This window comes from Thalassophryne amazonica, chromosome 11, assembly GCF_902500255.1.
Source record: "Thalassophryne amazonica chromosome 11, fThaAma1.1, whole genome shotgun sequence".
In the NCBI taxonomy this organism is placed as follows: domain Eukaryota; kingdom Metazoa; phylum Chordata; class Actinopteri; order Batrachoidiformes; family Batrachoididae; genus Thalassophryne; species Thalassophryne amazonica.
In genome coordinates, this window is record NC_047113.1 from 69272361 (window position 1) to 69297172 (window position 24812).

The 24812-nt window shown below is 43.8% G+C and overlaps 1 protein-coding gene across 1 annotated transcript in view; it reads right to left on the bottom strand.

Moving 5' to 3' along the window:
- rxfp1 (relaxin family peptide receptor 1) overlaps nt 1–24812 on the bottom strand; it is a 109874-nt gene that overhangs the window by 27880 nt on the left and 57182 nt on the right. Inside the window, exons 6-13 of the mRNA XM_034182097.1 lie at nt 20392–20463; nt 18033–18104; nt 17741–17812; nt 16171–16239; nt 16005–16076; nt 15755–15826; nt 14361–14432; nt 14108–14179 (exon numbers count right to left, since the gene is read on the bottom strand). Of these exons, the coding sequence (XP_034037988.1) occupies nt 14108–14179; nt 14361–14432; nt 15755–15826; nt 16005–16076; nt 16171–16239; nt 17741–17812; nt 18033–18104; nt 20392–20463 (573 nt within the window). The remainder of the gene's footprint in view (nt 1–14107; nt 14180–14360; nt 14433–15754; nt 15827–16004; nt 16077–16170; nt 16240–17740; nt 17813–18032; nt 18105–20391; nt 20464–24812) is intronic.

Genomic DNA, 24812 nt, shown 5'->3' on the forward strand with positions numbered 1-24812 from the left:
CAAGTGATTCCGCTTCCTACGGGGAGGTGAAAGGAATCAACCACACGACGGCAAATTAATTGTCACGTCCAAAGAAAGTGAAAACTTCAGATTTAGAACACCCTAGGTGTGCCCCCGTCTGAAGTCCAAATTATAACAAGGAATAATAAAAATGGGGGGAAAGACGTCTAAAAATAAGGAAAATTTATCAACTGACGACTGGAAATTTATGGAAGCAAAAAATCCAAAAGCAACAAAGAAATTGGAGACCTGGATAAATAAACATGACTTTGACGGACGACTAAACCTGACTAGTATTCAAAAACTGAAGGAAAGGTTGGAAAAGGAACATAAAGGTGATAAAAAAAAGAAGCAGAAAGTAGGGGCAGATTTAGTGGCATTTTGGGAGGAGGAAGCAGAGAACAGACGGAAGGGAGCAGAGAAGCGACGATTAGAGAAAGCAAGGAAAAAGAAAGCTGTAGGTAAGGCAGAAGAAGATGTGATAATTCAGCACAGAGAACCTGAACAACCTCAGAAACCACCGACGGCTGGACCGCCGGCAACAACGCATTTGTACCCTCCTCTACCAGAGGATGATGATGTGCCGCCACCGCAGTATGATATGGCGGTGCGACCTAAAGTAAAAAGTGAAAAACAAGAAAAGCCACAAACACGCAGTCAAACAAAAGTGCCTACAGCTCCTCCCATGGAGGAACACAGTGACCAGGAAGGTACCTATCCTTTGATAGAAGTACCAAATCCTCGTGCAGGAACTCCAGGGCACCGATCAACCATGCTCGTATATCGAACATGGAATGCTGATGATATCAAAGCAGCAGTTGACATGATACCATCACCTCATGTTGACATTGAGGGATTCATGCAAGACATAGAAAACATTAGAAAGTCGTATCACCTAGATGGAACTGTGGAAGGTGTAACTCCCCCACGAGAAGATGTAGCCCAGTACATTATTGACGTAACCGCTTTGGTTAAATCCTACAATCTTAGAGGGGATGAAGTTCAACAAGTCATAATGGCAACTGTGACAAAGGATTGGGCTGATGTAAAAGGAGATTGGGATCCTGCAGAGGCAGACCACACTCCATTAGCCCATGATAGTCAGGAATTGGAAGATCGATTGGCCGCACTATTGCTGAGAATTAAGCAGAAATACCAGCAGAAGTCAAATTACACAGAAATAAATCGCACAAAACAGAAAGATGATGAACCATTCGAAGACTATCGACATCAAATGGAAAAAGTTTTTAAAGTGCACAGTGGTCTTCTACCACTGAAAAATGATAGCGTGTATGAACAACAATTGAAAAATGCACTCCATGCCAACTCCAGATCAGATATCCGAGCATGGGTAGACAAACACATGATAACGTTCCCAACAGCTGGGTTACAAGAGTATGTAGACCACGCCATACACGAAGAAAGAAATCTGAAAACAAAAAAGGCAGCCCGCTACTGTATATACAAATTTGGCCCAGGCCTGGCAGTGCTCTTTGGATCTGTCGGAATTGAGACAAACTGAACAATTATTGGAGGAAGGTCTGATGACCTGTGAAAACAGAGAACATGTAGTAATGATGTCACCTAAAGATCTACACATAACTATACTATTCACTCCACGAAAGGATGAAAGGTATGGAGCAGGATTTCTGAAAATTCCATCAGAATTACAGACAGTAGCACACTTATACACAGACAGAAAAACCACCTCTGTGTGTAGTGTAGTGCTGACCCAAAGTGCAGACAAATGGTACAGAGGAAAACCTGAGGCTGTGCCGCATATTTCACTGATAAGGGCAGACACTCAGTCCTGGAAGGACCTTGGAGGAATTGTTAAGATAGCTGAGGAAGCAACTGATTGGCATGAAGCAGATGCAATGTCGGTGTGGGATTTCAGTCCATCCACAGGCTTGTATCGGAAATACAAGTTTGTAAGTGCTTGAACGACACCGGTGATACATGAAGTAGATCTGGATGATTGAAATTTAACAACATCTGTGTTGTTGACACAGGAAGATGAGACTTTATTGGCCAAACTGCCTCCTCATCTCTGGGTGAAAGCACCCACAGATGTAGGACTGTTGAAAAATATTCCGCCAGTCGAAATTAAGCCACGATCTGATTGGAGACCACGGATCAAACAATATCCGTTAAAACCTGAAGCAGAAAAAGAAAATGATGACTTTTCTAGGTATCTGTAATTATTGCAGAGCCTAGATTCCATGTTATGCAGAGATGGTGCAGAAATTGCAGGATTTAATACACTCTATACCAATGGATATGACTGACAAAATACAGTGGAATAAAGAAGCTGAAGAACAGTTTACAGCTCTTAAACAAGAACTTGTGAGTTCCACAGTATTATCTCTGCCCAATTATGCCAAGCCATTCACTCTCATGGTGGACACAAAACGGGGATTCATGTGTGCAGTCTTGCTACAACAACATGGTAATAAAAATAAACCAGTTGGCTATTATTCCAAACGTTTGGATACATTCTTATCGCCTGCCAGACAGACAATGAACCATTAATAGATTCTGACCTTTTATTGGATATGCAAAAACAGGCACCAGCGCAGGAACGACATTTGTGGTTGAAAAATGGGGCAACCCCAAACCCCAAAGGACTTTATTGTATACATAACAAACCCATCCTACCCAAAAGCTTATTCAAAGCAGCTGCAATTGCGACACATGGGTGTGTCGACAGGGGGGATGGTATATATGGTAGACCAATACTTTACTACCTATGGATTTAATTTATACTCAAAAAAATTTTGTAAAGCCTGTGTTACCTGATTGAAACACAACCCACAGGGAAGTATAAGACCCCTTAGAGGGCAATTCCCAAAACCACAGTATCCTTTTCAAATTGTCCATATGGACTTTATTGAACTAAATCGATGTGGACCTTATCAATACAGTCTAGTATTATGGAATACCAGAGACATTGTACAGTGATAATGGAACACATTTTGTAAATGAAGTTGTACAAAGAGTAGCAGAACACATGAAAATTAAGTTAAAACATCATTGTGCTTACCACCCACACAGTGCAGGATTAGTGGAAAGGACAAAGGGCACAATAAAAATAAGATTAAGGAAATGTATAGAAGAGACAAAACGAACCTGGATTGAATGTTTGGACCTAGTAAAATTGTATATGAGAATAACACCAACACCATCAGGGTTAACACCATTTGAGATACTTTATGGACGACCATATCGTCTACCAATTTTGACATGGATACTAAAACAGCAGATGAGGAACAAACATTAGCAAATTTTATGAAAAAGACATTAACACAGAAAGAGATAACTTAAACACATTTACTGCCGAATAATTTTGATCTTCCACAGGACGGCCTTCCAGTAGTCTAGCCAGGAGACTGGGTGTTCGTCAGAGTGATTAAGAGGAAGAACTGGTCCAGTCCTCGTTGGGAAGGTCCATACCAAGTGCTGTTAACAACACCAACTGCAGTAAAGATAGCGGAGAGATCAACGTGGATACATCACTGTAAGATACAGCGTGTGTTGGCTGCCTCCACAGTGTAAGGGGAAGTCTGGCTACAAAGGGAGTCTATTTAATTAGTAATAGATTGTCTCAATGCCAGTGAAGCAGGGAGATCCTTGCACTATTAGGTGAGGTTGGTTAACAACACTGTATCCTAGCAATCATGACTGAACTACAGCAGACCCCGGAGCAGCGTGCTCAGCGCCGCCGCTGCCGGACTGTTGGTAGGGCAGCCGGTTGCGTTGTGATCTTAGTGTGTTTCGTGCTCCTCGGATTCCTGGCCTGGTGGTTGACCCAAGAATTGCAGCTCACTGTGGACCGAGCCAGAGAACAACGCAAGCAACGTCAGAAGAGGTTTATTCATAATGTGAATGAGACAGATGGACACCCTCATATATACCATACTAATATGTGGTACAGATATGTTCATTTATTGGCTATGGAATTACGTTACTAATTGTTATGTTTGTTCGCAAATACCTATATCCTCAACACACCCAGCTCTGACGGCTAAACCGTACCCTGCTAGGGTGACAGAATGTCTTATCATACGGATGCATAATCAAACTGTATTTCGGGGGCAGCAGTTCTCAGCAAATCTGATAAGATGTAACACCACTTGCCTCAGTGCAACCACTTATATGATAGGGATTTCAACAGAGGACGTACAAGCGTGCCCAAGTGCTGCTCCATTGACTAGACTGAAGGGAAACGCAAAAATATCATCACATTAAATTGTCATCACAACGGCCATTCCCAATTTGCTTTTACGGGACAGGGAATAAAACTGTAGGTAAAATTAAGAAACGTCTGTGTACCCAAACGTATGTTTTATCAAATAATTTAAGCCTAACCAAAACATAATATGTGGATGGTACTTATCTTCATCACATTGGACGGGGATGTAATTATACAGGCTCCTGTCCATGGGGAACGGATGAATCATGTGCTTATGTTAGTAAGTTTTTGCTACCACCTGTAAATGGTACTCCGGTGTATGATGACATCTATTGGCTTTGTGGTTCCAGACTGTACATGAGTCTCCCACCAAATTGGGGTGGTGTGTGTGCACCTACCCAGGTGACTGACCATACATATGTGGTAGTGCCAAGGACCTCCACAGAGAAGAATGGCAGCACCAGACGGAGGAGATTGATATACCCAGATGTGTTACCACATGATCACATGTGGGGCTCGGATGTACCAAAGGACCAAAAATTGTGGTCTGTAGGAGATAAAATAGCACATTCATTGTTCCCCTGGATAGGAGTGGGAAAAAATTCATTAATGATTGAAACTCTGAATTATCGATTGGGTCTGTTCATGAATGTAACTGAAAAAATAGTAGCAGCTCAAAACACTGAAATAGATGCTTTACGTACCATGGTGATGCAAAATCGCATGGTTTTAGACTTGCTTACTGGTTCACAGGGAGGAGTTTGTGTTCTGCTGAACACAACATGCTGTACTTTCATCCCAGACTCCATTCATTCAGTGGATATGCAGGACGCATTGGAAGAGCTGAATAAACTTCGTGATGCAAAGCATAAAGACACCCTAGCCATGAACCGGTGGAATCCCTGGTCCTGGTTGACTTCAGGACCATGTTGGCAGTTACTATTGAAAATGGTGACACCAGTTATTATAGTCCTAATTCTGATTGGACTTTGCATGTGTTGTGTGATCCCTTATATCAAAACAATGGTTGGCAAAATGGTGTCAAATACATTTGTACAGTGTAATCTGGCCTTCCAACAAACTATGCCAAAATATCAAGCATTGAAACAGTCAGACCTTAGTGGAGAAAACTATAATGACTGTACTGAGAATTATGATGATATTGAAAAGCTCACAACTCCAGTTCAAGCTTGAACTGTTGACGTGATGAGTTAACACACTCTTAGCCTATGAAGCTTTAGCTGAAAATGTAATAAGACAAGTGGTGTAGTCGAATAATACAGATAAACGGTTCATTTATACCAGTCAGCCGAAGTGACTGTGTGGTGGTGGTGTGGAGATAATAGAATTTTTGACAGATTGCCTAGGAATGTGTCAGGCTACTGTGCTTTAGTGTCCCTACTCCTCCCAGTAAAAGCCATTCCCATTTTAGCCAAGGACTTGTTGACGCACCTAAAGTCTGTGGTGCCTGAAAATTGCAGCTGAAAATCTGAATAAGAAGTGGTTGCTTAGTAACAATTGTTTACTTTTAGGTGAAGATGTAATACCGTTGGAATGCATGATAAACAGAGGGGAATGTTGGAGTTATTCTGTAGATACACTGTTTTATTTTATCATGCATGTTTTGTGTTCTCTGCTCTGGCAGAATGTAGTTCTCTCTGCTCTGATAAAGTGTACTGTACTGATGTGATGGGTGAAGGTTACTTAAGATATGTGACATGACGTGCTTCTGCAAGTTGTGGTATCTCTGTGTGCACGCTAAGCTCTTTTTCAGGACATGTGAAGATGACCCAGGCAGAATGCAGCCATAAGCGGAGCAGTGAGATAAAGAATAGAGAATTGAATGTTCCAACCACAGTGTGATTATGATACATTAGTCCTTGTGTCAGAAGAAGTGTGATTAATCGTTAGATGTCTTAAACACATCTTAATCGAGCCCAAGATTAAAAAGGTTCTGAAAGTCCTGAATGTATTGTGCAATCAGCGGTTCTGCGGCAACAGCTCACGCGCTATCACTCCTCCCCTTAGGAGCTGTACCGCCCATGTATGTAGGGAAGTCCTAAATAAAAGAGCAGGAGCGTAGGCCAGACTTTAGTGTAGCTTTGGTGTACAGCCTGACTTGCACTCCTCGCGAGCTAAATTTGACTTTCTGTCTCACTGGTGGTTCTTGACTCTGTTTGTCTTGTTAAAGGTTTTAAGAATGTTTGGAGGCGAAAATACCCAACACTTTTAATGAAATAGGGTTGAATGATACACGTGTATCACAATACGATACATATCACAGTTCGATACATTATCACATCTCTGTTTAGACTAATTATGCACAAAGGTAATCAACAGTTAAAGTTTAAGGTTTAAGAAACAAATTATTCTGAAATATAAACTGTAATTCTCAACATAACCTGCTTTCTATTTGCATGTTATATACAAATCATTTATACTTATTTTTATTACTCTTATTTATACTTCTTCCATTGAGCAGATGGCTTTTAATGGTATTACCTTATTCATAAAAATAAATAAATAAATAATAATAAATAAAAAAAAATAATAATAAATAATAATAATAAAATAATAAATAAAAAAATCAATAAAATAAAAAGATTCAACACAGGCTCCACACTATGATTATCATGATATGCAATGTATCATTCCAAACCTGTTTAACATAGCAACCTTTAGCCACTTGCTTAGTATTCATCACAAAAGAAATCAGAAATAGGACTGCCCCCTGTCTCACTTGGAAAGGCTAACGATAGCTGGAAATGATTAATTAAGCACCTCTCTAAGTTTTTGGTTACTTTTCGAAGATTTCTCTAATTCAGCAGAATGCCCCTAACACATTTGTGAAACATTATGTTCTTTTCTTAATGGAGAAAAGACATTTTAACCAGAACATATGTTTTATTTAATAATAATTGTTGTGAAAGTGTAGGAACACGGACCCACAACAGGGGGCGCAAATGAATGGACAATGGAGGAATCAAATAACACTGTTTTTACTGTTGTGAAAAAGGCACAACAAATACAACCGATTACAATATGGAGATTGAGTCTTATTACAACGGTGTCGTGTGGGCAGGCTCGACGAAAGGAGACGTCTGTCCAAGTCGAACCGGAACCAACCCGATTTCCTCTGCCACCGAACCCCGGGAATACTGGAGCCGCCAAGTCCCGAATTCCCAGGTGGCCACTGCCTCCGCTCGTCGGATCCGGTACTGCTGGCAGGAAACAGAAACAGTCAGGTGTGGATGCGGCTGCACCCAGCAACACGGAGAGTGGAGAGTCCACCTCCACCTCTCGTCAACAACAATCAAGAAATGTAGGAAGGTGAGTACTTATCCTACTTCGTCCAATACGGTCTTCAGCTGACCTAAGCACAAGCAACACAGTATTAATTCTCAGAATAATACAACTGGCTGAGTTCGTTACCTCTTTGGTAAGGCGATATCTCGGCAAATGAGGTGGAGATGCCGTCCTGCTGATATACCTCCTTATTGATTGGGATCAGCTGTCTCCAGTGATGGGTGACAGCTGTCATCCTGGCTGCTCCCGTAAGGCGGCAGCGCCCTCCGGTGCCTGGAGCCTGCACTCCAGGCAGGGCGCCCTCTAGTGGTGGTGGGCCAGCAGTACCTCCTCTTCAGCGGCCCACACAACAGGACCCCCCCCTCAATGGGCGCCTCCTGGCGCACGACCGGGTTTGTCAGGGTGGTGACGGTCGAAGTCGGCCAGGAGGGCCGGGTCCAGGATGAAGCCCTTCTTCACCCAGGAGCGTTCTTCGGGGCCGTACCCCTCCCAGTCCACCAGATACTGAAAACCCCGGCCCATCCGTCGGACGTCGAGGAGCCGGCGCACGGTCCAAGCCGGCTCTCCGTCGATGATCCGGGCAGGAGGTGGCGCCGGACCCGGAGTGCAGAGGGGTGAGGTGTGATGGGGTTTAATCCTGGAGACGTGGAATACTGGATGAATCCGCAGTGAGGCTGGAAGCTGGAGCCTCACTGCGGCGGGATTGATGACCTTGAGTATCTTATACGGGCCGATGTATCGTTCTTGCAGTTTTGGGGAGTCCACTTGAAGGGGAATGTCCTTGGTGGACAACCACACTTCCTGCCCAGGACGATACGTGGGAGCCGGGGCCCGCCGCCGGTCTGCATGGTTCTTCGCCCTCGTCCGGGCCCTTAACAAAGCAGAACGGGCGGTACGCCACACCCGACGGCACTTCCGTAGGTGTGCCTGGACCGAGGGCACACCGACCTCCCCCTCAACCACCGGAAACAACGGGGGTTGATACCCCAAGCACACCTCGAAAGGGGAGAGGCCGGTGGCTGATGACACTTGGCTGTTGTGGGCGTACTCGATCCAGGCCAGGTGGGTACTCCAGGCCGTCGGGTGCGCGGCTGTCACACAGCATAGGGTCTGCTCCATCTCCTGGTTGGCCCGTTCTGCTTGTCCGTTGGTCTGGGGGTGATACCCGGACGAGAGACTGACCGTGGCCCCCAGTTCCCGGCAAAAGCTCCTCCAAACATGCGAGGAGAACTGGGGACCGCGATCGGAGACGATGTCTGATGGTATCCCATGCAGACGGACGACGTGGTGGACTAGGAGGTCCGCTGTCTCCTGGGCCGTTGGTAGCTTCGGGAGGGCCACGAAGTGGGCCGCCTTGGAGAATCGGTCCACTATCGTGAGGATGACGGTGTTTCCCTGGGACGGCGGGAGACCCGTGACAAAATCCAGGCTGATGTGAGACCAGGGGCGATGAGGCACGGGCAGCGGCTGTAGCAATCCCGATGTCTTGCGGTGGTCGGCCTTGCCCCTGGCGCAGGTGGTACAGGCCTGGATGTAACCCCGGACGTCGGCCTCCAGGGACGCCCACCAGAAGCGCTGCCGGACGACTGCCACGGTTCTACGCACCCCAGGATGACAGGAGAGCTTCGAACCGTGACAGAAGTCCAGAACTGCAGCCCTGGCTTCTGGTGGGACGTAGAGTTTGTTCTTCTGTCCGGTTCCGGGGTCCGGGTCTCGTGTCAGGGCCTCCCGGACGGTCTTCTCCACGTCCCAGGTGAGGGCGGCCACGATAGCGGACTCCGGGATGATGGGATCCGGGGGATCCGACGACTCCGTTTTGACCTCATCTTCATGTACCCGGGACAAAGCATCCGATCTTTGATTTTTGGTCCCGGGACGGTAGGTGATCCGGAAGTCAAAACGGCCGAAGAACAGTGACCAGCGGGCTTGCCTGGGATTCAGCCGCTTGGCGGTCCTGATATACTCCAGGTTCCGGTGGTCAGTGAAAACCGTGAATGGCACGGACGTTCCCTCCAACAGATGTCTCCACTCCTCAAGAGCCTCTTTCACCGCAAGGAGCTCTCGATTGCCGACGTCATAGTTCCGTTCGGCTGGGGTCAACCTGCGGGAAAAATAGGCACATGGGTGAAGGACCTTATCGGTCTTCCCGCTCTGGGACAGCACGGCTCCTATCCCTGAGTCCGAGGCGTCCACTTCAACCACTAACTGGCGACTAGGATCGGGCTGCACCAGAACAGGTGCAGACGAGAAGCGCCGTTTCAACTCCTTGAACGCGGCTTCGCAACGATCCAACCAGGTGAAGGGGACTTTTGGTGAGGTCAGGGCTGTCAGGGGGCTAACTACCTGACTGTAGCCCTTGATGAACCTCCTGTAGAAATTAGCAAAGCCTAGGAACTGTTGCAACTTCCTACGGCTTGTGGGTTGGGGCCAGTCTCTCACCGCCGCAACCTTGGCCGGATCAGGAGCGACGGAGTTGGAGGAGATAATGAACCCCAAGAAGGACAAAGACGTGTGGTGGAACTCACACTTCTCGCCCTTCACAAACAGCCGGTTCTCCAACAACCGCTGCAGGACCTGACGTGCATGCTGGACATGGGTCTCAGGGTCCGGAGAAAAGATGAGTATATCGTCTAGATATACGAAGACGAACCGGTGCAGGAAATCCCGCAAGACATCGTTAACCAACGCTTGGAAAGTCGCGGGAGCGTTTGTGAGACCGAACGGCATGACCAGGTACTCAAAGTGACCTAAGGGGGTGTTAAATGCTGTCTTCCACTCGTCTCCCTTCCGGATCCAAACCAGGTGGTACGCATTTCTAAGATCGAGCTTGGTGAAAATCTGGGCTCCATGCAGGGGTGTGAACACTGAATCCAACAGGGGCAACGGGTATCGGTTGCGAACCGTGATCTCGTTCAACCCCCTATAATCAATGCATGGACGAAGTCCGCCATCTTTTTTGCCCACAAAAAAGAAACCTGCGCCCATCGGGGAGGTGGAATTCCGGATCAACCCGGCAGCTAACGAGTCCCGGACGTAGGTCTCATTGATTCGCGCTCAGGCCGTGAGAGGTTGTACAGCCTACTGGACGGGAACTCACTGCCCGGAACCAAATCAATGGCACAATCATACAGACGGTGGGGGGGAAGAGTGAGAGCCAGATCCTTGCTGAACACGTCGACAAGGTCGTGGTACTCCACCGGCACCGTCCCCAGATTGGGCGGGACTCTGACCTCCTCCTTAGCTTGGGAGCCGGGAGGAACCGAGGAACCTAGACACACCCGATGGCAGGTCTCGCTCCACTGAACCACTACCCCTGGATGGCCAATCAATCCGGGGATTGTGCTTCAACATCCAGGGAAAACCTAAAACCACACGGGAGGTGGCCTGAGTCACAAAAAACTCGATCACCTCCCGGTGATTTCCTGACACCACCAGAGTTACAGGTGGTGTCTTATGCGTGATCGGAGGGAGTAGGGAGCCATCTAGTGCCCGAACCTGTACCGGCGAGGTAAGCGCCACCAGAGGGAGCCCTATCTCCCTGGCCCATCTGCTGTCCAACAGATTCCCCTCAGAGCCCGTGTCCACCAGTGCTGGGGCCTTCAGGGTTGAGTCCTCATAAAGGATCGTGACTGGGAGTCGTGTGGCAATGTGGGTGTGTCCCACGTGAATGTCTTGGCCCACCCCTAGCCCAGTCTCTAGGGGCGGGGCGTTGGAGTTGAACCGCTCGGGGCAGTCCCTCATGTGGTGCTCTATCGCACCACAAACAAAACAAGCTCCGTGGGCCCGTCTCCTCTGTGCGTCTGGTGCCCTAAATGTTGCCCTACTCGTGTCCATAGCTTCGTCAGCAGGGGGAGCTGTGGCCCCACGGAGCGCAGGGGCCGTGGAGCGTGGGGAAGGCGGAGCGTGGTCGGAACCGGAAGGGAGAGGGACGGCGCGTGCCCGGCCACGCCCTTCGTCTCGTTCCCGCCGACGTTCTTCTAACCGGTTGTCTAACCGTATGACAAGATCGATGAGCCCATCTAAATCCCGCGGTTCGTCCTTAGCCACCAGGTGCTCCTTAAGAACCAATGACAGTCCGTTTACAAAGGCGGCGCGGAGGGCAGCGCTATTCCAGCCGGACCTCGCAGCCGCGATGCGGAAGTCGACTGCATAGGCAGCTGCGCTCCGACGCCCCTGTCTCATCGACAGTAGCACAGTTGAAGCGGTTTCTCCTCTATTGGGGTGATCGAACACGGTTCTGAGCTCCCTCACAAACCCATCATATGTCTGAAGGAGCCGTGACTTTTGCTCCCCGAGCGCTGTAGCCCAAGCGCGTGCCTCGCTGCGAAGCAGGTTTATTACATAAGCTACCTTGCTAGCATCAGTCGCGTACATAACTGGACGCTGTGCGAAGACGAGCGAACACTGCATAAGGAAATCCGCGCACGTTTCCACACAGCCTCCGTACGGCTCTGGGGGGCTTATGTATGCTTCCGGGGAAGGTGGGAGGGGTCGTTGAACGACCAGTGGAACGTCAATGTTACGCACAGGGTCTACGGGAGGGAGAGCCGCAGCGGCGCCCGGAGGGCGCGCTTCCACCTGCGCGGCGAGAGCCTCCACCCTGTGGTTCCGGAGGAAGTTCTGCTCGGTCATTAAATCTAACCGAGTCGTGAAAGCGGTGAGGATCCGCTGCAACTCACCGATTACCCCTCCTGCGGACGCCTGCGCGTCCTGTTCTTTCATTGGCCGTTCAACAGCCGGTTGACGCCCCTCGGGATCCATGACGTTGGCCGAGATATCCTGTTGTGAAAGTGTAGGAACACGGACCCACAACAGGGGGCGCAAATGAACGGACAATGGAGGAATCAAATAACACTGTTTTTACTGTTGTGAAAAAGGCACAACAAATACAACTGATTACAATATGGAGATTGAGTCTAATTACAACGGTGTCGTGTGGGCAGGCTCGACGATAGGAGACGTCTGTCCAAGTCAAACCGGAACCAACCCGATTTCCTCTGCCACCGAACCCCGGGAATACTGGAGCCGCCAAGTCCCGAATTCCCAGGTGGCCACTGCCTCCGCTCGTCGGATCCGGTACTGCTGGCAGGAAACAGAAACAGTCAGGTGTGGATGCGGCTGCACCCAGCAACACGGAGAGTGGAGAGTCCACCTCCACCTCTCGTCAACAACAATCAAGAAATGTAGGAAGGTGAGTACTTATCCTACTTCGTCCAATACGGTCTTCAGCTGACCTAAGCACAAGCAACACAGTATTAATTCTCAGAATAATACAACTGGCTGAGTTCGTTACCTCTTTGGTAAGGCGATATCTCGGCAAATGAGGTGGAGATGCCGTCCTGCTGATATACCTCCTTATTGATTGGGATCAGCTGTCTCCAGTGATGGGTGACAGCTGTCATCCTGGCTGCTCCCGTAAGGCGGCAGCGCCCTCCGGTGCCTGGAGCCCGCACTCCAGGCAGGACGCCCTCTAGTGGTGGTGGGCCAGCAGTACCTCCTCTTCAGCGGCCCACACAACAAATAATAATAATTAGACTAGATTAGATACAACTTTATTGATCCTTGGGAAGACTCTCTCAGGGAAACTGAGGTTCCAGCAGCATTGTATAGTAGCACGCAGGGTAAGAAGCACACAGAGTATCAAAAGTGAAAAAAATAACAATTTGCAAATATAAATATAAAGACACAATATAAATACCAGACATACTGATCAATACTGGTTTACTGGCTTAGTGTTCATAATAATAATAACAACAACAATAATGATAAGCCCTGCGACAGACTGGCATCCTGTCCAGGGAGTACCCCGCTTCATGCCCCATGACTTCTGGTATAAGCTCCAGCCCCCCTCCCCCTCCCTGTCACCCTTAATCGAGTAAGCAGGTATAGAAAATAGATGGATGGATAATAACAACAACAACAACAACAACAATAATAATAATAATAATAATAATAATAATAATTACCCACCAGTAACATTAAATCCATTGTCTCATCTCATCTCATCTTCAACTGCTTATCTGGGATCGGGTCGTGGGGCCAAAAGCTCTAGTAGGAGACCCCAGACTTCCCTTTCCCATGCCACATTAATCACCTCTGACTGGAGGATCCCCAGGCGTTCCCAGGCCAGTGTGGAGATATAATCTCTCCACCTAGTCCTGGGTCTTCCCCGGGGTCTCCTCCCAGATGGACGTGCCTGGAACACCTCCATAGGGAGTCACCCAGGAGGCATCCTTACCAGATGCCCAAACCACCTCAGCTGGCTCTTTCAACACGAAGGAGCAGCAGCTCTACTCTGAGCTCCCCACGGATGACAAGCTTCTAATTCTAGGGAGACACCAGCCACCCTCCTCAGGAAGCACATTTCATCCACTTGTACACTCAATCTACTTCTTTTGGTCGTGACCCAACCCTCATAACCATAGGTGAGAGTAGGAAAGACTGACCAGTAGATCGAGAGCTTCGCCTTTTGGATAATAATAATAATAATAATAATAATAATAATAATAATAATAATAATAATAATAATAATACCACCATGAACATTAAATCTATTGTTTACCTTTAATAATGAGGCTCATATGTTGCTGTTCAGTTAATAATACTTACAATGATTTCAGCTTATGCAGTTGGTCAAAGTGGTTAACCTGGAGCTCCATGATTGGATTGTATGATATGTTCCTGAAAAGAAAAAAGATAGTTCACTCTGAGGCAAAAAACATTTAACATGACTGAAAAACATAACACCACATGCCAGACACATTTAGGTGCATCATCATTTCCTGAGTGCAGTGTTACAAAAGCACATTAAATAATCATATTCACACAGAAATATGAACACATCTGCGTTCATAGAACTCACAGTTGGAGCAAATCTCCCAGTAAGACAAAAAGATTCGGAGGGATCATCGTTAGTTTGTTGCTGGAGAGATCTCTGCATCCCCATGAAACACATAACAACAAATAGCAGCATAAAAAACTGTGCTTGCTAAAAAAGTTAATATGGCACTTTTTCCTTGCAGTATAAGCAGCAAGAGGAACATGTGGGATAACAAATTATATAAGCTGATCAAGTTTACAGTTTTTGTTCAGAGATGTCGAGCTAAAGACACTCAGGTCCATAAGTATTTGGGCAGTGATGTGACTTTGCCTCTGTACACCACCATAAACAAGCTGAAAACAAACCACCAAGATGTTGTTGTGATGTAGAATTTGAGCTTAAATTCAAAGTGTTTAACAAAAATAGCTCATGAACCATTTAAGAATTACAGCCGCTTTTGACACAGTCCCTCCATTTTCAAAGGACAGAACTAATTCGACAAACTGCCCCACACTGCTGCAACTTCCCCAGAGGTACAGCACCGTCATACTCTAAATTTCTGGGGAGAGTGCTTGGATCTCTTGTATTTAATATTGATTTCATCTGATGCCATGCTTAAACACTACTGATTTTATGTTATTTGGTAGTGGTGATAAATGTTGGGCCCATATAAATTACATTACATCATAACATAATGTAGAGTCACTGTGACTTTTTTACTGCATCCCAGGGGTATAGAGCTCTGAAACATGACGTAAAGTCTCCATGACAACACCTGAGCTGGTTCTACTGTAATGTTTCAAAATGGCCCAGTCTGACTGCAGTGTGTGGGCCTTTTTCCATCCTTGTGCACAGAACTGAGAAGCGAGCTCTGAAAAACAAAATGTTACATTTTCATTGACAGTTTGCCAAAAGGCACATGGGAGCTTTGAGCCTAGATTTAACATATTTTCTTGTGTGAAAATGCTTTTTTGTTCCAGTTCACTATGAATATGTAACTGGTAACTGGTGGTTCGACTGGGGAACCAAGTCCTTTTCTGGGATATAACTATGACATCATAGTTAAAAATTGGTGCTTTCTCTTGGTCTTTGAATTCTTGTGTGATAAGGCCCTTTTGTCAACAGTGTGATGAAAAATGTTTTACTCTCTGCAATAAATGTGTTATAGTTCTGTGAGTTTGACAAGGGTCATACATTTGCAGGAATTCAAAAAAAAAAATCTAAAATATTAAAGGCAACCTTTAGAGTCTCTCAAAGGTTCTTTTTATCCTGCTATGGATCAAAACAATATTTAAAGAATCAATATTTCCTCCTCTTGTGTCCACTGTCCTTTTACTGACATGTCTTTTGTTTCTTTGATGCACAGTCCCGAGAGCGATGACATGTTTTTTCCTAACACACTTTTTTTTTTTTTTTTGCACTCATAACAAACTTACAGTTCCCCAAGTTTCTGAAGAACCGAAAAAGCATCCTCGTGGATGTAACTGATTCTATTACGCTGGAGAACACTGCAGAAAAACAATCAGAGAAAAAGAATCATTCTGTTCCCTTTGCTCTCCTCAGCCTCTTTTAATTAAATGGCAATGTGGATTTCATGCACAAGATGAAACATGGAAATCATATTTTAAGAAACTGAGACTGATGCCTAAGGCTATTATGCATGTAATTATGTAAAGTTACACTTACAGGACTGTCAGCATATGGCATGACCGGAATGACACGTTACCAATGGATTCAATGAGATTTCCCTCCAAATCCCTGCAAAAGCATTCAAATATACAACACACACAAAATATCATCAAAACAAAAATTTGTTACACTTGGTATAACAGCCTTATTTCATCATCCTTACAGCCAGTTCAGTCTTGGCATTTCCCGACAGATGTCACCTAGCTTTGTCAAAGAGTTGTTCAACAAAACCCTGGAAGATGAAATAGAATAAGTGCAACAACAATAGTACTACTACTACTACTAAAAAACACACACATATATATATATATCCATTTTTCATGCATTGAACTAAAAGACCTAAGATTTCTTCTATGCACACAAAAATCTTATTTCTTTAAAATTTTGTTCATAAAGTCGTTGAAATCCACCTTAGATAGCACTTCACCATTGCCAAGATAATCCGTCCATGTGGCAGGTGCGGCATATCAAGATGCCAAATGACCAGCATGATTATTGCACTTTGGTGGAAGGGTGGATTAGTGGTTAGCACTGTTGCCTCTCAGGAAGAAGGCTCGGGGATTGCATCCAGCCTGGACCTTTCTGTGTGGAGTTCATATGTTCTCATGTGGGTTTTGCTCCTGCTACTCAGATTTCCTCCCACTTCCAAATACATGCAGGTTTGGTGCAATGGAACCATTAAATTTGACCATGTGTTGGTCTATAATGGCCCTCCTCTTGCCCTATGACTGCTGGGATAGTTTCCAGCTTCCCCGTGACTCCTGATTGGAGTAAGTGGATGTAGAAAATTAATGAATTATTGCAGTGGTTTGTCTTGGAGTGATAATACCAGGTCACTCTAAAATGTGCAGTTTTGTCACACAACACCTCAGATATTGCAAGTTTTGAAGGGTTGTTTAATTCTCATGAAGACAGCAGGAATGTTCACCAGCACCAGGTGATGGTCTAGTGGTTAAGTAGTGGGCCCGAAACCAGAGCATCCTCGGTTCAAACCCCCGCCTGGCTGAAAAATCACCAAGGGCCCGTGAGCAAGGTCCTTAATCCCCAAGTTACTCCCAGAGTGTAGTGAATGCCTTGCATGGTAGCACCCTGACATCAGTGAGCATGTGTGTGAATGTGAGGCATTACAGTGTCCATTTTTAGTCTGAAGCGCATCATTTTCAGTAACTGATTAAGTATTAAGAGTGTATTGTAAGTGGTCCAAAAGATTCTGATTGTATAGTATTTTGGTTTGAGTAAATTATTACATTTCTGAATAATGCCCAACTCTGACCAAAATCCACCTTAGTCACTTCCAATCAGTCTCACAACTGCAGACCATGTGTAACCATGCCAGCCGAAGGCCGCCACATCTGGCTTTTTCTCAGAATAAAGATTTTTTCTTTCCAAGGTCAACTGGACATTTTTGACTGTCCTTTTATTGTAACCAGTCCAAGCCACACCTGTGCAATAATCATGCTGTTAAATCATCATCTTGATGTGGACCTGCCAGGTGGATGGATTATTTGGGGAAAGATGAAGCGCTTGTCAACACAGATTTCTAATAAGCTTCTCAACAAAACTGAAGAGACATAAACCTTTTGTTTGCAAAGAAGAAATCTTAGATCTTTTACTTCTACTTATGAAAAATGAGCAAAAAATGAAAGTCTTGCCTTGATGTTTTTGTTTGATATATTGTAAATGTGTGATCACATATGTGCAGGGTAGAAACAATATGTCTCAGTCAAACTCACAGCAAAACCAGGGAGTACAATCCCGAAAACGTCAGTGGAGATATATGATGGATGTTGTTATTTTCAATGATCCTTCAACAAGAAAGGGAGCAAATATTAAATGTATTTGCGGTGCTACAAATGTAACACACATTGGATATGCATGAAAACAGATACAGAAGAACATAAATTTAACAGGCATTATTCATTTCAAAAACTGGACTTGTTAAAGAGGCAAGTGAGTACTACACAACTAAAATATCTGCACCTTCATGTCATGATTAACATTGAAATATTCATGAAATATACATACAGCCACTCCAGCTTGTGCAGATCCTGAAACACACCCGGCATCAAGACACTTATCTTATTGTCACTCAGATATCTAAGAGAGGGGTAGAAAGAGAGAAAAAAATATATCAGTTTGACAAGTTACCAACAGAAAAAAAACAACAAAAAAAAAACCTCAACATCTGTCTGGAAAACTTGTCTTACTTAACCCTCAAGCGACCAAGCTATTTTAGTTACTAATATGACCGAGTGGGTTATTTACTCTGCAACATGTTCCAAGGTGTTGACTGCTTATTTCATAAACTACCAATGGTGTCAGAAATTTTTTTTATTGTTGTTTAGTTTTATTGCTTTTTGGTCCTGTGTGTGAATATGTTCACATGTGGGGGCCCAATTTGGAACAAACATGGTGGAATGATGGAGTGTCAGCCAAGGACAAAATTCTTTGACTTTGAAAAAAAAAGGAAAAAAAAAAAAAAACAGGTGAAAAGTTAAGGTCATAGGCCAGAGTCAAAGATTTGGCCCAGTGCTTACGTACAGTATAGTGAGAATGATTATTTTTCAGTCTTGGACAAAGATGGTTGCTGTTAAACACTAATATGAAGGCACACATATGACCCCTCTATTGGCTGTACGATCAACGATCTTTGGTCTTGAGTAACTTTGAGGCCGCAACTGCTTAACTCAGACAGTATTGAACCAATGTTGATTAACCATCTTGGAATAGTTGGCAATTTGCATGAATTGGTGTCAAATGCGTTACATGTGTTACACTCTTCAGGTGTCCCTTCTTGTTTTGACTGGATCCAAACCATTATCTAGAGCCACAAGAAACTGCTAATGTTTTTAGATGAACAATCCACATAAAATTAAGATCCATGCCATCCTGTGAAAATGCCAAAATATTTGATCTCACAATGCAAAGTAGGAAAAAACTTCCCTCAGTTCACCCCTTTCTCCTAATCCTCTCCAAGATTTATTGGGTTCTTTATTATGGCTTTATGCTTTTGTTGGGTCCCTTGAATTAAAGCTGAAAGTCCACACAACAAGCACATCTTTATTCTTTCATGTCCAACCTGATGTGGTGGTGCAGTCAAAATTTAAAAAAATTGTGTCACTGACTAACTACTTATGGATCTGACTGTAAATCTGTGCCTTTTATATCCTGTAATAATGGCAGGTGTTGTGTGGCTGGGGTGCCTGGTTGGCTTTTGTTTCTGTCTTCTGTCTTTCCTTCCAGGTGGCATGCGTTCAGGACTGAGTGGCTGATGTGTGGCTGAGTTATTAGGACCTCACCCTGATCACCTGAGGCTTGTCATGTGCAGCTCGTCAGGACTCACAGCTGTGGTGCATCTGTATGGATTGGGGCATGGTTGCATTTAAGTCTGGAGTACACAGTGTGTATTTGCCAGAGACTCGACCTTGTGACCAGACGGGTGAGATCGACGTTTGGAGAACCATCTCATCATTATGGACGCAGAGACCATACCAGGTTTGATGCCATGGTCTGTGAAAGAGGAGGGGGTGAGGTCTCACGCTCGTCAGCACACTTCCTGAGGTACTTTAGGTTTTGTGACTAACATGAGTACAGTCAGTAGATGTGGTGTCCCTCACACCTTATTATATTGAGCTGTTATGTTAGTCGTTTAATCAGCTTCCACTGCAGTGGAGAATTGAACTGGGTGTTCTATGCCTGCAGGGTGGGAAGCTGATTGGTGATTAAGCCAGGAAGTGTTTGCTGTTTATGTACACCTTTGAGTGGTCTCTCTGTGTGTGGAGTGGTGGACTCACATTATGGTTTCTTCTTTCACAGACTCGGTTGGTCGCGGCCACCTGGGGGGTGTCGGCGGGGTCCTTGGGTCCGAACTGTTCTGGCTCCGGACCGTTTGTGCTGCTGGGAGCGCGCCGTTTTTCCACCTCGCCAGACCGCGCACTTATTGGTTATTAATTGAGCACTCACTGTTATGTCATTAAATTCTGTTATCCTTTGAACAGTGCTCTGTTTCCTTTATGCTGGGTCCTGTCAAACGCTGGTCGGTGCTCCGACTGCGTCCGACACATAACAGGCAGGTATGGTTCCAGCCATCTGAAAGTGATTCTTCAGATCACTTAATCTCAGCGTTCTTTTTCCTTGGTGGCTTGCTCTTACACTTTCTTCAGATATATGTTGGAATATTCATGAATTCATTTTAACATTGAGTCTCATTGGCTGCTACCTTTAAAGAGGCCATCACAATGCAGCGGTAATTGGATTCCACTGTGCTAATGACCCTCACTGTAAATATCCTCAGTGTTAAGTATTTATGTTTTTTAGTGGTCAGTGATTTATGAATATGAGCCTTTTTTTAAATGCCATTTACCGCACACATTAGCATACTTACAGCCGTGTTAAATTAAACAGCCCTCTGAACGCATCAGGACTCACATCTTCAATCCTATTGTGTTGGAGATATCTACACAAACAAGCACAAACCAGTATAAACAAAGTACATGACTCGGGCAAGGACTAACATTCAAAGTCTGTGTGACATCATGAAGCATGTTTTTGAAAAGACATTCTATCTGACAATGTGAAGAGATTAAAAGAAATATTAAGATATGTGCACATCAACTCAAAGGACCACCTCTCCATAATTATTTGTTAAAAAGTGTTCATTACTTTTGGGTGGTTGTTTGTCACCCTTTTTGTTTGACATTGCAATCGGACCACTGGCGATCGCTATTAGAGCAGACAGCAGGATTAAGAGCAGAGGTGGGATGAAGTCACCATCAAGTCACTCTCAAGTCATGAATCAGCAAGTCCCAAATCAAGTCTCAAGTCATAATGATCACCAGTTGTTTGCAAGCTGACTTGAGACTTAACTTGGGACTTGTTGATTCATGACTTGAGAATGACTTGACAGTGACTTCTGATTAAGAGTATTTCCAGGGGTGAAACAAACCAGAAAATTTTGCTCTATGCAGATGATTTACTTCTGCTAATAACTGATCCAATTGAGATCATGTCCTACTTTTTCTATTGGCTGCAAAAATTTAGTATTTACTATATCGGGGTATAAAGTTAATCTGTAAAAATCTTTGTTATTTCCATTGAATAATCTGGCAACTCAGATTATGTATGAAAATCTGATGTTTAAAATGGAGAGTAACAAATTTACTTACCTGGGAATAGAAACAGAAGGTTCAATTCAAGCTATTTTCATCATAACTATAGGTCTATTTTAGACCATACCAAAATTGATCTGGACAGGTGGTCAAAACTCTCATCCTCACTGGGAGGACGGATAAATGTAGTGAAGATGACTGTGATGCCCAGGTTTCTTTATTTATTTCAAATGATCCCCATTTTTCTTCCAAAATCCTATTTTGCACAGCTGGATTACTCTGTCACATCATTGATCTGGAATATAAAGCCTGCACATATAAAGAAGGCAAGCATAATGGTGGTTATGGTCTACCTCATTTTTTATTTTACTACTGGGCAGCTAATATTTTAAAATAGCTTTTTGGATTAATATGTTTGCAGATAAGAAGGGTCCAGTTTGGGCTGATATAGAACTGACAGCTACACTTCCAGTCTCCCCAATTTCAATCTAACTGCCCCTTTCCTACTAAATATTAAAATCATTCAAGCTGAACTTAAATTTGGTGGTCCAAAATTCGACTAAGATCTGGGGTCGCTTCAGAAAACACTTTAATTTGACAACTATAGGTGGCTGTTCTCTAATAACATTTAATCACCTTTTTACACCATCTCAAATAGCTCAGGCATTTGCAGTTTGGCACAGATGTGGTTTGGTCAACTTTCAAGATCTCTTTACTGATGATGGCTTTGCATCATTTAAATCTTTATGTGAGGATCATAATTTACCAAAAATCTCATTATATCAGATATCTTCAGGTTCTGAGTTTTACCTCTAAATTCCTTCCAGTTGGGAGAAGTTGGGACATGTCCAGCTCTCCACAAGTTCTCTTATACTCACTCGACTGGTAAGCACTGAAAGCCAAGATAGGCATGTCCAAACTTGTCCTCTAACTCTCCGAAACGGAGGTGTTCCTTTGTCTCGCTTCATCAGCGAATCGGTCGTGACGCGCGAAGCCTCCACGCGGCTTTCCTTGACAAGATCTCTTGTTAAAAGTGAAATCTGCCGGAAAATGGCTGATGTCCAGCTCTTGTGATAACCAGAGAAAGAGAACACGACGGTCTCGTATCCACAGAGCAATCAGCTTAGAAATGATCCAGTGGTTTGTGCCGCGACGGCGCAGCTCGGAGCGCGGCACACCGACCGTCCTTAAAGGGGTCCTTAAAGCTGTAGTTAAAGTCCTTATTCTCTGTGAAGCCCGTAAAATTTTCACCAAAAGCCAGATAAATTTTTCGAATGCTTTCCAGGTGCCAGTCTCTAACAGCTTCTGAAAAAATTCTAATGGAAAAAAAGTCCTTTTCATTCCGCCATTTCCACACAATGAAAATCCGACGAGGGGGCGGGACCACTCCTTCCACAAGGCGTGCTCACAGGCGAATGACGTCACCGACAGGCGTGGAAAAACTCACGCATGCGCACAATGGTTCAAGCACGTCTGACGTAAAAACATATGAATGAAATCCATATAGTTTTTTTAAAAAAATAAAAAGGACCGTTACTTTATGGACAGACCTCGTATGCTAGTATACTAAGGTATATCTAAATATCTAAAAAGGAAGAGTAAAATAGAAGAGTAGAAAAGAGTAGAATAGAGCCACTTAGGTGCCTGGTCTTGAGAACCATGGATGGTAGGTTGAAAAGCTTTATCCCATGGGAACTCTCCCTACCCACCCAAGCGGCTCAAGAAAAAATAATATATAATAATAAATAATAAGACATTAGAAAGATAAGACATCATACATATAACTGATATTTAAATAATAAGGGTAATAATCAACATATACAATAAATATGGTATGATATAATATACAAGAGTAGGGTTTAAAACCTAAATATTAATACAGGAGAAGATTGTAGTATAGGTATTTTAGTATGTAGACTAGTATTAAAATTAAATTTTAGTTAGTAGGCTAAGCTATAAATCTGGTATTTTAATATAGAAACAGAAGCTATGATGTAATGTGTATTGGTATCCATCTAAAGTAACTCTGTGGGTGATTGTCTAGTGGTCAAGGTGTTGGGCTTGAGACCAGAAGATCTTCAGTTCAAATCCCTGCCTGACTGGAAAATCACTAAGGGCCCTTAGGCAAGATCTTTAATCCCTTATTGCTCCCGGTGTGTAGTGAGCAACTTGCATGGCAGCACCCTGACACCGGGGTGAATGTGAGGCATAATTGTAAAGCACTTTGAGCATCTGATGCAGACGCTGTATAAATGCAGTCCATTTATACTATAGGAAAATAAAAAGCATAATCTATATGCTATCAAATGGAAACCTAAGAACTTAGGTACTATATGTTGATATCTTTTAAAGAACACAAACTGATGAATCATTAAAAATCTACACCATGTAAAGTAAAATGTAAATAATGAAAATAAACTAGTTATACTTAGAAGAGCTAAATTAGCCATTAATAAGCCAACCGTACCTAGCAAGCTAACAAGATAAACAAAAAACAGTAATAAGTATATAAACAAACTAGAAGCACTCAGAGAGTGCAAACCTCCGCCAATTCCATGGGGTCACTGACGCCATAACATCTACATGCCATGGAATCATTGAACCTAAAAAAGTCTAACAATGATGTTTGCTCAGTAGTAAAAAAAGTTTCATCTGCTGTGACTGGATAGCATGTATCCTTAGCGCTTGGCATCACAGTTTATTGCAACTTGCACCTTTCCCAGAAGCTACTGTCATCTGAGCACTGATATTGATATTGCATGTGCTTATAGACAAAAACAAATAAGAGACAAATTCAATTTATTATTCAACCTAAACTGCAAATATATGAATTTTTTAACATTTATGAAAACTTCTCTAAACAAGGCCATAGGGTCACTGACCCTAAAGAGATTCCCTCCTTGGCACAGTGATCTATTTCTTTTTGTCTCTTTCTCTAAAATTGTATATAATAATCATTAGATTATTAATATATAAACAAAAATAAATTTAAGACCCGAATGTGATGACAGCTGCAACTGCTTAATGCTAACTTTTAACATTGAAAATGCCATAGACATGCTAACACATTAGCATCATGATCCGGATCGTGATCCAGATCACCACTAAAATTTAATCACTTGTTCCTCTTGTCATTTCCAACCACTCCACAAAATTTCAACAAAAATAAATTTAAGAAATGTTACAATTTGAAAACAAATGCATCCAAACGTGATGACAGCTGCAACTGCTTAATGCTAACTTTTAACATTGAAAATGCCATAGACATGCTAACATGTTAGCATCGGGATCCGGATTGTGATCCGGATCACCACTAAAATTTAATCATTTGTTCCTCTTGTCATTTCCAACCACTCCACAAAATTTCATCAAAATCCATTCAAAACTTTTTGAGTTATACTGCTGACAAACAGACAAACAAACAAACGCGACCGAAAACATAACCTCCTTGGCGGAGGTAAAAATGGTAATAAGTATATAAAGTATAATAGCGTAGTTAAACCTACAATAACAGCATTAACAAATACATATAAAAATAAATGTGGACAAAAGGATGAATTAACGTGGGCTATCAAACAGAAAAGAGACCAACTATATTGTAAGCTACAATAAACGGTGCTACAGCCAGCTAGATAAGCTAATGTTAGCTGTTAGGTATAACTAATTGTACCCCACTCCTCCAATTATTCCAAAAATA